Below are 13,101 nucleotides of genomic sequence, written 5' to 3' on the forward strand. Positions count from 1 at the left end.
ACGCTCCCGTGTGCTGACAGAGTGAGGATTCAGTCAAGAGCGTGGTTGGCTCCGTCGCGCACGTGACTGAACCCCGGCGCTTTTTTGCCCCTTTGCTCTTCCCGTCGTTGCTATGGTGACGCAAGTGCTCCCGCCTCCTCGGCCTTCGCGTTTCTAATCTTAGGCCTTGAGAAGAAGGAGGAGAAGAGGCGGCGGCGGGGATGGAAGGCGGCAGCGCGGGAGAGGCCATCCCGGCTTCAGTCACCGCCGTAGCCGCCGCCACCACGGCAAACGTGTTCTCTCTGGCGGGGCTGGGCGCGGCCTTGCGGCCCGAGGCCTCGGAGCCCGCCTCGCTGGGCTTTATGCAACTGCCCTGGCAGCACGGGCCGCGCCTGGGGGGGAAGGCGCTCAGCCGACGCCGAAGGGCCGCCCGGCTGCACCGCAAAGCGGGCCCCACCGGGAAGGAGAGCCACGGTGAGCTCAAGGCCACGGGGTCCTAGCATTTTGTAGTCCAGTCAGGAACCAGCACTAACGCTTGTGTCCCTGGGTTATATGTGGCATTTCCTAATTGCTCCTATCATAACAATACATGGAAAAAATACCAAACTGCAAAAACCTGCAGCACATTTTGCTATAGTTTTTCAATGAAAAACTATTCAACATAGTTTTGTGGCAGCCACAAAAAAAGAAGTTTCTGGAGTATGACTACTTACCACACAATTATATATATATGTGTGTGTGTGTGTGTGTTATTAAGGTTTTCAGATAACAATAAAAGAGGAGGAACATATATTAGGTATGGGAAAGTAGGAAAATATAGAAATAGGATCAAGAAGAAAATATTTTTATTAAGGTTTTCAGATAACAATAAAAGAGAGGGAACATATATTAGGTATGGGAAAGTAGGAAAATATATAAATAGGATTGAGAAGAAAAAAATCACTTATCACACTATTAAACAGGAAATTTATTTATTTATTTCGCACATTTCTACCCCGCCCTTCTCAACCCCCAAGGGGGGACTCAGGGCGGCTTACAAAAAGCACAATTCGATGCCAGCAATACAGATAATAAGACAAAATGTATATCAGCAACAATTATAACACAATTAAAACAATCCAGTTATGCATCATAGCTAATAAAAATCATATAACACTAAGGAGCCTTCTAATCAAGGTGAAAGAAGAAAGTGCAAAAGCTGGGTTGCAGCTAAACATTAAAAAAAAACCTAAGATTATGGCAACAAGACTGATTGACAACTGGCAAATAGAGGGAGAAAACGTGGAGGCAGTGACAGGCTTTGTATTTCTACGTGCAAAGATTACTGCAGATGGAGACTGCAGCCAGGAAATCAGGAGACGCTTACTTCTTGGGAGGAAAGCAATGACCAATCTTGATAAATAGTGAAGAGTAGAGACATCACACTGGCAATGAAGATCTGCATAGTAACATCTGCATAGTAAAATGCAGTTTGACACCACGTTAATTGTCATGGCGCTGTCCTATGGAATCCTTGTGGCTGTCTTGGTTGTGAATTAGAAAAGGTGGCTTTGTAGTTCAAAATGTGTGTCAAATTCAGTTGAGTATGCAATTTGACACAACAATTATATGTTTTTATTCAGATGTGAGCAAATGCTTAGGCCAGTGTTCAGTGGAAATGTGGTATTCTAATGCTGAAGAAATGGTAACTAAAGCCCCCTCCACACAGCTGAATAAAATCCCACATTATCTGCTTTGAACTGGAATATATGACAGTGTGGACTCAGATAACACAGTTCAAAGCAGATATTGTGTAATTTTCTGCCTTGGTTTTCTGGCTGTGTATAATGGCCCTAAAAGGGTAGAAAAGATGCTCCCTTTTACTGTATGGGGAGGCATGAGTTGGGACAACCTTTGACAGCAGAGGCCCCTTCCACACAGCTCTTTAAAATCCCACGTCTGCTTTGAACTGGGTTATATGGCAGTGAGGACTCAGATAACCCAGTTTAAAGCAGATAATGTGGATTATCTGCCTTGATACTCTGGGTTATATGTCTGCGTGGAAGGGCCCAGAGGTAGGCAAAGTGTGACCCTACAGATGTTGGTGAATTGCATCATCAATATTCCTTACTGCTAACTGCTGGATAGAGCTCGTGCAAGTTAATTCAACACTGAAGGGTTTCACTTTACCTGTCCTATTGTAGAGTTAAATGTTTCTTCTGAAGAAGTTCACAAGGAAGACTTCTTTCGTATGATGTTTTCACAATGTTTTGGACTGCATTTCCCCTCTGCCCCAGCTTATGCCTAATTATGAGTGATAATTGAATGGAAACTCAAAATATCTGAAGGACACTATTTAGGTTGGGGCACTTTCATTTTTAAAATGTATAATTGCAAAACAATGGGCCTGACAAAATGAGCCTGCTAAACAGCATAATAGCAAATAATCTAGCTTTTCTAGTTCCTTGATAATAACAGTGGCATGAAATATAAGAAATAGACTCTACAAAATAATTCAACAGACTTTTCAGTGGAATTTTGTTGTCACTTTCATCTTGTAAGTTAGAGGAGAGAACATAAAGAGAAAGCCTGCATGTGTTTCAGAATATTTTTTTATCCTAGATAAGACCTGACATTTTTTAAAAAAGGCATGAAAGCCCCAATTGTTGGAGGGACCTAGGTCCCTGTGTAACTTCTTGGAGTTTTTGCTTGTTTTGACCAAATGGCTTCTGGTTAATAACACTATGTAAAATGATTTTTGTTCCTGGGTTATAAATGTCATTTCCTAATTGGTTCTATCATAAAAACATGGAAAAGGTATTATTAAACTGCAAAAAAGGACACCATACAGCACATTTTGCTATAGTTTTTCAATGAATATCTCACCGAGTCTCAATCAATTCAACATAGTTTGCAGTAGTCACAAAAACGAAGTTTCTGGATTATAATAATAACTACTTTCCAAGTAAGTACTGCACAATTAAACAGGAATAACACTTTTAACCCAGGAACAGAATTTTTTTCAACTATTACATAATGTAATAGATTTATCACGACTGATCTTTGCAGAACAAGTGGGAGGGAGAGAAGTCTAGTGACACATTTTGTTGTTAAATTGCTCCTATTGACTCATTCACATTTCAGTAGGAAAACAAAAGCACTTCTCTGACTATCACCCACAAAGCCCTGAACAGTTTGGGATCCGCCTACCTTTATGACTGCATTTCCCCCTATGAACCTGCATGATCCCTTCGGTCATCTGGGAAGGCCCTCCTCTCGCTCCCACCTCCGTTGCAAGTACAACTTGTGTGGTTCTGGTGTGCCTTCGGGGAATGAACATCAGATCCCTGTACCTTGACCAACTCAGTAAAAAATGCCCTCTGACACACGGTACCTCACCCTTCAGTTGAAATTAATTCCCACTGGTTGTCCCATCCGAACCCCACCAGATGCATCACCCTACTTATCCCCCTCACCCAGCGTTTTAAAATACTATCCGTTGTACTTGGCCCTGCTCATTCGGCTTAATGTCTTTGCTTTTTTTGTTGTACCCTGTGCTTATTTTATATTACTCTCCTTCTTCCTTTCCATTTATTTTATTGTACTTTATGTATTATTTATGATTGTATGTTGTATTCGTTTTGCTTGTTGTAACTATTGGGCTCAGCCTCATGTTAGCTGCCTCGAGTCCCCTTGGGGAGGTGGAGGCGGGGTATAAATAAAGTTTATTGTTATTGTTATTATTATTCTCTTTTTCCACAGCTCTGAAAAGGTTAAGAGAAGCTGCCAATTCTAATGATTTGGAAACAGGTAAGAATACATAATTGGAATGTACCATGTTTATTTCCATATGTTTTCCTTTATACTTTCTGGACTTTACCACTTCCTGGTAAAAAAAAAGTTCACAAAGTGATAGAGCCTTGTTTTCCAGTTAAAAATAGAGATAAGGTAAGCAATATTGAGTGAGTTAGATAATTGTATTTGTTCATTATATTTTGCAGATATTATTACTCATTATATTTGCAAGTAATGAAAGTTAACAAAGGTACAATTGTTGGCCTTCATTACCTGAAAAGTAACAGTAATATTCTATCTCCAGGCTCTAGTACTTGTGTTTCTCTTAAATTTAATAGGTAATTAATTACTTATCAATATTTGTTGCTGTAAAAGTCTTGTCTATTCACAGATTTTTAGTACCAAATGTCAGTCTTGGAAACACATGCCAGAATTTACTGCACCATGAGCTGTAGTCCATAGAACACTTCAACTCCATTAAATGCTGTTTTCTCATATTTCCTTTGGTGGTACAGTACAGCAGCTCTTGGAAGATGGGGCAGACCCCTGTGCAGCTGATGACAAAGGTCGAACGGCACTGCACTTTGGTTCCTGCAATGGAAATGATCTTATCGGTGAGCTCCTGCATAATGAGATGAAACATCCAACCCTCTTTTTTGGGGACAGAGCACTGAACGCTTTTATTCTTTTTTAAATTCTATGTTTTTCAAAAGTAATAAGTCTCTTTCTCCATATTTAACTGAGGCAGTCCATTACTCTTGATATGTTGCAAGAATCTGATCAAAAATGGTGATGGAGGAATGTAATGAACATTGACACTCTTGAAGAACACTTTCTAAAAATTTCATGAAGTTGGGTAGGATTATCAGGCCTCCATAATCATAGAACATTCAAGAAAGGACTTGTAGATTTTTGTGAGCTTAATGTCTGATCTGCAAAACATTTAGTTATGAATGGAGAATAGATGCCCAGCATCATAAATAATGATGGGCCATGGGCGTGGTGCTCCAACAGTACTTGGAGACTGACCCATTCCCCTATTTTAGGATGTTTGGTCCCTTCTATACTGTCAAACAAAATCCAGATTATCTTTGAACTGAGGGCCCTTTCAGACAGGCCCTATATCCCAGGATCTGATCCCAAGTTTTCTTCTTTAAACTGGAGTATATAAATCCGCATTGCCAAATAATCTGGGGTAAACAGAAAAACTGGGATCAGATCCTGGGATATAGGGCCTGTCTGGAAGGGCTCAGGATTATATGGCAGTGTAGACTCACATAACCAAGTTCTAAGTAGATAATGTAGATTATCTGCTTTGATAATCTGGATTATATGGCAGTGTAGAAGGACCCTTTGAAAGCAGAAATGAGGAAATAATTCTGAGAACTACAAAAGCTTCTTTGTTCAAGTGCAACAATGGCAATGCTAGATCGCCCCATATGCAAACATAACAGTTTCGACAGGCACAAAGGAAGCATCTTCTCATAGGAAGTTCCAGTTCCTCTAAAGCAGTGGTCTTCAGACTTTGGTCCTCTATGTATTTTGGGCCCTCACATCCCAGAAGCCTAATCTAACTTGGCCAGGGATTTTGGGAGCCAAAGTCCAAAACATCTGTAGGACCAAAGATTGAAAACCACTGCTCTAAAGCAAGTTCCCTAATCATTTGCCATGTCAGCTGTAGCTGATGATAACTGGAGTCTCACAAAAACTGAAGAGCCATAGGCTCTCACCTGAGCTCTGAAGTATTTTGTGGAGGAGTGAAGTTTGTGGAGATACGCGAAAAGGTAGTTCAGATGTATCCCTTGCATCAGCCATTTTATGTGACTGCCCACTGTAGAATTAGACCCCATCTACACTGGCCATTAAATGCTGTTTCAAACTGGTATTGAAGAAATTATGCTCGCAGTGCAGATGATTAGATAGAAATCCTGGAACCAGTTAGAAGCCCGGATTGTGATTACACAAGTTACAAACCCTGATGTACATTAAGGGCTTTCTTCCCTGCATTTTTGTGGGAGTTTGTTGTCTGGCCACCACAGTTTGAAACTAGCTTTGAACTTCATCAAGTAGTCAATGTAGATGGGGCCTTTGACTACCTACTGTAGAATAGCACAGTTATTTAAATGTCTTTTGTGCCAGCCAATTAAAAAGTTTAATCTTATTTAAATAAAAAGGTCTTTGCCTTCTTGTGCAAAGAAATCAGAGAAGGACCCACCCTGATCTCTCTTAGGAGAGAGTTCCATATCCTAGGAGCAGCCACTAACATAGCACTCTCCTATATCCTCACCAGTGAATCTGAGAGTGGTAGGGCTGAGAGAAAGCACTCCCACTAAGATCTTGCACAAGAACATTTACTAGTGCTTGGAGTTTCTGTGCTCAGAATTATGGATAAACTTGAGTTGTGTTTGTGTTTTAGTGCAGTTGCTCTTGGACCATGGAGCTGATCCCAACCAGCGAGATACACTGGGGAACACACCCCTGCATTTGGGTGAGCATCAACCACTTGGAAGACAACAATCACCTTTTATTCTACTCTTGACTGTAGAGTTCCTTGCCTGTTTCTTTCCTTTCTATCTTTTCCCTCCTTCATGTCATAATAACAAACTTTGAGTTCAGGGGGAAAGCCAGGAATACACTGGGAAACCTTGAGTTGAGCATTGAGTTGAGAGAATTAGAAGTCTTTTAGCTGTGAGAAATTTGATTAATTTCTGTTTTGTTTGGCTGAAGGTAGTATTCTCCTGGTTTTAGGATGATAATCTACAAAGCATGAACTGTGGTCTTGGAGATCTAGGCTTAAATTCCACCACAGCCATGAATAAAATTCTCTCTTTTTGGCTCAGCTGCCAACTTCTGTATTGGAATTATTCTGACAATGTAATGTAGGAGGATGAGGTATGACGCTCGAAGCACATTGGCTTTCAATAGGTAATACTTGCCATTTATACAAGACACATGCCTTGTGTTCAAAACATTGTATATGCGTGACCTTTGGAATCCTGACTGCAGGGTTGTTATCCCCATTTTGTAGACAGAGATTGTTGAAATTGAGACATTATTGGTTTGTGGCAAAAAGAGAAATTTGAAATCTGGATTTCTTAGTTTGCATTCTTCATTAGTAGGGTACCATGAAAAGATGCCACCCAAAGACAGAGTTTATCCCCACTGTTTTATTATAGAGCACAACTTAGTTGTATTTTCCCTCCCCAGCTGCCTGCACGAACCATGTTCCTGTCATCACTACTTTGCTCCGGGGAGGTAATGCTTCCTCTTGTCAAACTGTACAGCTGCCTTTTCTCTTTTTATAGTCTTCTAGGGACCCGTCCTCTTTAAACCCACACCTTTCTTCCTCTGTATGCGCATCTTCCAGGAGCTCGAGTAGATGCCTTGGATCGAGCTGGAAGGACCCCTTTGCATTTGGCCAAGTCTAAGCTGAACATCTTGCAGGAGGGACTCTCGCAGAATCTGGAAGCAGTGCGTCTCGAAGTAAAGCAGGTAAGGGGAGAAAAACTTGCCTTCCTTGATCTGCCTTTTTATACTGGAAAAATATTTTGGATGATAACTCTCAGAATTCCCCAGCTACCATTGACTTCATGAATCCCGATCTGCCTGTTCACATTTAGAGCATATTCCAAAGGGTGTTTTAAAAAAGAAATCCTTGTTTTCTGTACTTTGAACATTGCATGAATGAGAGTAATTATCTTTGTTTACTTGGGTATTCCTTATTTTTAAAAAAAGCCCATATGAAATCCATTGAATAGCCATAGTAATCTCCTTTAAAAAGCTGGCATGACCCAAAAGCTTATATGTTAGATTGGGAACCTGCATAGGCAGTCCATTAGTTGGAGCTTTTCCATTTTGAAGATCTCAGAGTGGTTGAATTTTGTGGTCACTTCCCTGGCTCAAAGACATGATAAAGCCCATTTTCTAATAGGCTTGGAAGAAAAATGCAGAAATTGAAGTGACCAGACGGCTCTTCTCATTGTGAACACAGGCCTCCCCGTGCCTGAAAGAGCCAGAGAATAGACAGATAGGTCCAAATAGCCAAACACATCCCTCTGGAGGCTTCTGAAGTGGTGAGTTAAGAATGGCAAATCATGGGCATAAGTGAACTGGAAGTATCATGAGATTGTAGCTGGGATCCCCGTCCATGCAAAACATGTGCATTATTACTGAGTGCTGTTTCTTCTCATTTTGCTTGTTATAGATAATAATAATTGTGAATTAACTCACACTTTTCTTTATTTTAAAAATAATCTAAACTGGCAGCTATAATCTTATATGATGAAGAATTTTACAAGTAAATTCTATCTGAAAAATATAACTCTAGCTTTCATCAACTATAGCTTCATCAGGGTTTGCTTATAGTCAAAAGGGAACAGATTTAGAGCCTTTATTTCCATGTTTATGCCCCACAAGCCCCCTCTCCCTCAAATCCTTTTGCACATGGTTTTAATGTTTTTTACTCATTCTGATATTTTTTCAGTGTCCTAGTCCTCTATCCGCAATCTAAAAGATACCAAAATGTGAAATTCAGTCACAGTGTATATTGCAAAATTCACATTCTGAGAGAATTAACATTAACCATATGGATATAACAGAGATTGGTGACAAAGTCTCTGCATCTCTGCACATTGAACATTTTGGTGAGGGTTGGGTTTTTTATTTTATTTTATTTGTAAATGGGATCTAAAACTGAGTTAGTTTTCATGCAGATAGGCATTAAAAAGACTGAGGATTGAGCCTTTAAAGTTTCCCATGTAGCCAATAGGCCAAACCTTTGCCAAATGAAAACGGCAGCACTCATCCTGATTTGAGTAACTTCCTGGTAAACAGAATGAGAGGTTAGCCGAAAATGGACCCCGAAATATCATGCCTTTTGGCCAAATTGCACAAGCCTAGTACCTACTCTATTTAGTAACACATTTAGTGCCTATTTGTTCTGATATTTTATTATAGATGTTCATCTCTATTTTTCTCAAGACACTCTTCCAAAACCTTTTTTTAGATCTACAGTTTTGCTTTAACTTTGGCTGTCCAGTTGGAGGTCTAGAGCTTTTCCTTATAGCAGACCATCTCTCTCATCCTGTTTCCTTCAGATCATTCAGATGTTGCGGGAATACCTCAACCGCCTTGGGCGCCATGAACAGAGGGAACAGCTGGATGACCTTTGTACAAGGCTACAGATGACCAGTACAAAAGAGCAGGTGAGTGACCACAGAGGACTTTGTATCCTTGATGGACAGAGCAATTCTCACCGGGAAAGTGGGGCGGAACTCTGTGTAATCTCCTGCATCCAAAAGTTTGTCATGATCTTCTTGCTGTGAACTATGTTTGGGATGTGCAGACTTTCTTGCTGCATTTTGGTCTGCAGTGTTTTAACATTTTCTTCTCATTGAAACCTTTGCCAGCTGCAAAGCAGATGCAGTCCCAGAATCTTTGGGAATTGCTCATTCCTGGTTTAGCTCTAACAGTGGGAATGATGCATCAGCACACTGGCACACATCTGATTATGGCAGTGTGGGAATTGAATCTGCAGCCTTATTTCCTCCAGTAAAATAAATCCATAATAATAAATCTCATCCTTGGCATAATATGGCATGGCCATAATTCTAGGGGGCTGGTTGTTTGTGTTGCACCCACCGTCTTCAGCCTGTACAGCTGGAATCCATCCTTAGTTTTTCATAGGGTTTCTGTGCTCTTTCAGATCTACTTTGGCTTGCAACCATGTTGTGTTATTTCTTTGGCAGGTGGATGAGGTTACTGATCTTCTTGCCAGTTTTACCTCACTTAGTTTGCAGAAGCAGAAGATAGAGAAGAGGTAATGTTTTTCCCCGAATGGTTCTCTCAATCGAAAGGAAAATCTGCAGGGTGATGAAGATCAGCCGAGGCTCATCTGCAAGACTGCAGGCCTGCTGTTGCTGCCTCTGCAAGTGTGGTTTTCCTCCAAGGACTATACCAAAATGCCTGAGACTGTTGGGCCACTATCACTGCCTCATACTTTTTGAGGGGCAAGAGAGGAGAGGATCTGGCCATGAGCACAATGACTTCCTTTTCCTTGTTTGTTTTTGCTATGCATCTGGACTTCTCTTACTATTGTCTACAGGGAAGCAGCTGGATTTTAAGAACAGCATCATGTCTCACATGTGGCCATTCCGATGTGAGCACATGGGGAAAGCGATACCTGTAGGGAACATTGCTACACGTGGTTTATCTGCCTTTAATCCCCCAATGTTTAAGCACAATAATTGTTGAGTATTTTTAGAATCTCTATACCCCTGAATTTTTAACAAGGGGTATATTTTAACCTGAGAACGGTTTGAAGGGTCCAGTTACCCAGACTAGCTCTACCCATGCTATGATACAAAGGAGTGCATTTGTCGCTATCCTTTCCTTGCACCTCAGCATCAAAAGTTTTGAATTTCTTCACTTCTGCATTCCATACTCAAATTAAACATGAGCCAACAATGGGATTTTGGCCTGCATAAATAGGAGTATAGTGTCTAGATCCAGGGAAGCCATGCTACCCCTCTGTTCTGCCTTGGCCAGACCACATCTGGAATACTGTGTCCAGTTCTGGTCACCACAATTTAAGGTTGGTGTTGACAAGCTGGAATGTGTCCAGAGGAGAGCGACTAAAATAATCAAGGATCTGGAAAACAAGCACTATGAGGAGTGGCTTAAAGAGCTGGGCATGTTTACCCTGCAGAAGAGAAGGCTGAGAGGAGACATGATGGCCATGTATAAATATGAGGGGAAGTCATAGGGAGGAGGGAACAAGCTTGTTTTCTGCTGGCCTGAAGACTAGGACACGGAACAGTGGCTTCAAACTACAGGAAAGGAGATTCCACCTGAACATGAGGAAGAACTTCCTGACTGTGAGAGCTGTTCAGCAATTGAACTTTCTACCCCAGAATGTGGTGGAGGCTCCATTTTTGGAGGCTTTTAAAAAGATACTGGGTGGCCATCTGTCAGGAGTGCTTTGAAGGCATATTTCCTTCTTCTTGGCAGGGGGTTGGACTGGATGGCCCACAAGGTCTCTTCCAACTCTATGATTTTATCATCTGTTCACTCCCACTGCGTTTTGTCTTGTGTGTGTGTGTCAGGAAAGGACTCCCTAAAGCCTCTCTTGGCTGCTCATATTCAAAGTGCTGGGAAAGAAAGTTAAAGATCTGACTATATACTGCCTAGAAGAAAGTAGCTATTTGATTATAAAGGGCCCAGTGAGCATCTTGTCAGGGGATACTGGACCCAATCCACTACTTGTAGCACACACTGTCTCCCTGCCAGTTATTATAATGTATCTACTCCAGAAAACAGATGGAAGCAAATATAACTTGTTATTGCTTGGGGTTGTTTCAAATCCCACTTTCCTACCTCCAAGGACCAGAAAGAGCTCCAGAGAAGGAGAGTCCACCACTTTTTTAAGTGGTCCATTCAACTGTACCTCATACCACCATGATTGCTGGCTTTGGTTGAGAGTGGGCCTTGGATCTGTGTCTCATTTGTCATGGAACCTTATTTATGTCACAGATAGAAAGAAAACTTTCCACCTTATTTCAGATGCTAAAATATTTCATGGCTTTTGCACACTGTGAGAGATCAAGGACTCCTCTTATGCAAAGGTGTGGATGCCAGATACATGCTGACCCATTACACTGAAAGCCTACAACGATCTCCTTACCTCGTGTTTTGACTTCAGCCAACTCACAATCATGAAAAGAATCGGGTTGGCATGTATTTATCAAATGCTTTCTTGGGATTGTATCATTGAAATATCAAGGTTATTTTGGGACCTTGAGACTAGTAAGTTATTGTGACTTCTTTAAAAGTATGCTGTTTTTGTGACAAAGAGTATAACCTGGATTCATATCATGGATTTGACAAGCTAAGTGGCTTTGGTAGAGGAAGATTTCAAATACTCATTGAAAGGAAGTTTGCGACCAAGTTGGCTGATCTTTGCCTTAGCTGTCATTGTGAATGCCAAGAACTTTATTCCAGTCTGCAAGCAGGGCAGGAGGCAACATTCACTTTGCAATTGTAAATTTCAATAAAATGCTCTTTGCTTCCTGTAAATTTGGACATTTCTGCTGCCTACCATTTATTTGCCATTTCTCTCCCTAGCTCTTTCCCCCTTCTTTTTGTCTTATCTCTGCCTGGAGCCCCACTCGGGAGCTTCTTTACTTGTACAAACAGCAATGAAATGAAAAATGACAGCATCTTGTTGCCTTGAGCTCAAAGCCAAGGCAGTGTATAGACCTGACGTAATTTGCTCCTCTCTTATATCTATGGCTCAAAATCTCATTATTGCAAACTATTGACTCTTAAATGACTTTCTGAAGACTCTATAAAATCAATGTCGCTCTGCCACCCCCTGCTATTTTGCTGGCAGCAGCTTACGTGTGCTGTACCTGGGAAACAGCGAGCCTGTCTAATTCAATCAGGCTTTTGTATTGAGCTCCTTTGTGTTCAATAGGTGAAAACATTAATCATTGCTGTTAGGGGAAAATAGCAGAGTTGGAGGTGGGGAATTGTCCTGATATTAAAATACTTCTCCAGTTTGTAAAAAAAGCGGGAAAAGAAAACATGTGAAGGGCTCTTGTGGTGGTCTGAAGAAATCAGTACAAGATGTATCACACACGAAACCCTCAACCACATTTCAGAAGCTCTCGGGATTTTTTAATGGGATGCTGAAGTATGGCTGAATAAAGCAATAATAGTGATTCATTGTTGCTTAGGATATCTGCATTCACTTGAAAATTCAAAGTGAAACAAGTATTAGTGAGTAATCCACCCAGAGATTCTTCTGCTCAATTTCATTTTGAAGGTGTCAGATCAGTATAAAATACTGAAATAATTGGCTTGACCCATTCACAGTGCTGAAATGTTGGGTGGATTACTTTTTCCTCTGACTTGTAAGCAGCCTCTTCTGTGAATGCGACTCTTCATACAAATGATTTTATAAAGGTGAGGGAAGAAATGTGTGCATGAGGCCTTGTTCTCTCAGTTGGAAGGCTACATCCACCATAAAGTGAGTTCTCAGTGCAAAGTTCAGGTGTTTCAGTCTCCGCTACTATCCCAGCACCTTTACACAAGACCTCTCCATGCCCACTTCATTCAGTGAGTTTGTCAATGATACATTGCCATTCCGCTGGCCACTGAGTGGGAGGGAGACAGCCAGCAAAATACAGCAACATCGGGTCTTGGGTATTACATAGAACACTCTGAGGAAGTCCTCAACGACTGAATAGGTGGATAATAACATGGCACATGTTACAACGGCTGCGAAGGCAGATGAAGGCTTAAACAGATAGGCTACCAATCATCATGTCCATGCCATTCAATCAAAAC

General features: G+C 41.2%; 1 protein-coding gene across 2 annotated transcripts; it reads left to right on the top strand.

Annotated features, from left to right (window-relative positions):
• The first annotated feature begins 16 nt into the window (after positions 1-16).
• On the top strand, positions 17-11,826 carry ANKRD54 (ankyrin repeat domain 54). 2 transcript variants are annotated; one of them, XM_060777020.2, is made up of 8 exons: positions 19-453; positions 3,721-3,768; positions 4,269-4,367; positions 6,170-6,241; positions 6,961-7,008; positions 7,121-7,245; positions 8,850-8,957; positions 9,501-11,826. In XM_060777020.2, exons 1-8 carry the CDS (start codon positions 201-203, stop codon positions 9,573-9,575), a joined length of 828 nt encoding a protein of 275 aa, XP_060633003.2. In that variant the 5' UTR covers positions 19-200; the 3' UTR covers positions 9,576-11,826. The 2 variants fall into 2 exon arrangements, with proteins under 2 accessions (XP_060633005.2, XP_060633003.2); XM_060777022.2 differs by lacking the exon at positions 6,961-7,008 and having other exon boundaries at positions 17-453.
• Positions 11,827-13,101: the final 1,275 nt, after the last annotated feature.

Source organism: Anolis sagrei, chromosome 5 (assembly GCF_037176765.1).
Source record: "Anolis sagrei isolate rAnoSag1 chromosome 5, rAnoSag1.mat, whole genome shotgun sequence".
Classification (NCBI taxonomy): Eukaryota; Metazoa; Chordata; class Lepidosauria; order Squamata; family Dactyloidae; genus Anolis; species Anolis sagrei.

Coding starts and splice junctions, on each gene's coding strand:
- ANKRD54 (XM_060777020.2), top strand. CDS start 201: ATGGAAGGCGGCAGCGCGGGAGAGGCCATCCCGGCTTCAGTCACCGCC. Junction 3,769..4,268: donor TTCTAATGATTTGGAAACAG/GTAAGAATACAT, acceptor TTGGTGGTACAG/TACAGCAGCTCTTGGAAGAT. Junction 7,009..7,120: donor CACTACTTTGCTCCGGGGAG/GTAATGCTTCCT, acceptor CGCATCTTCCAG/GAGCTCGAGTAGATGCCTTG.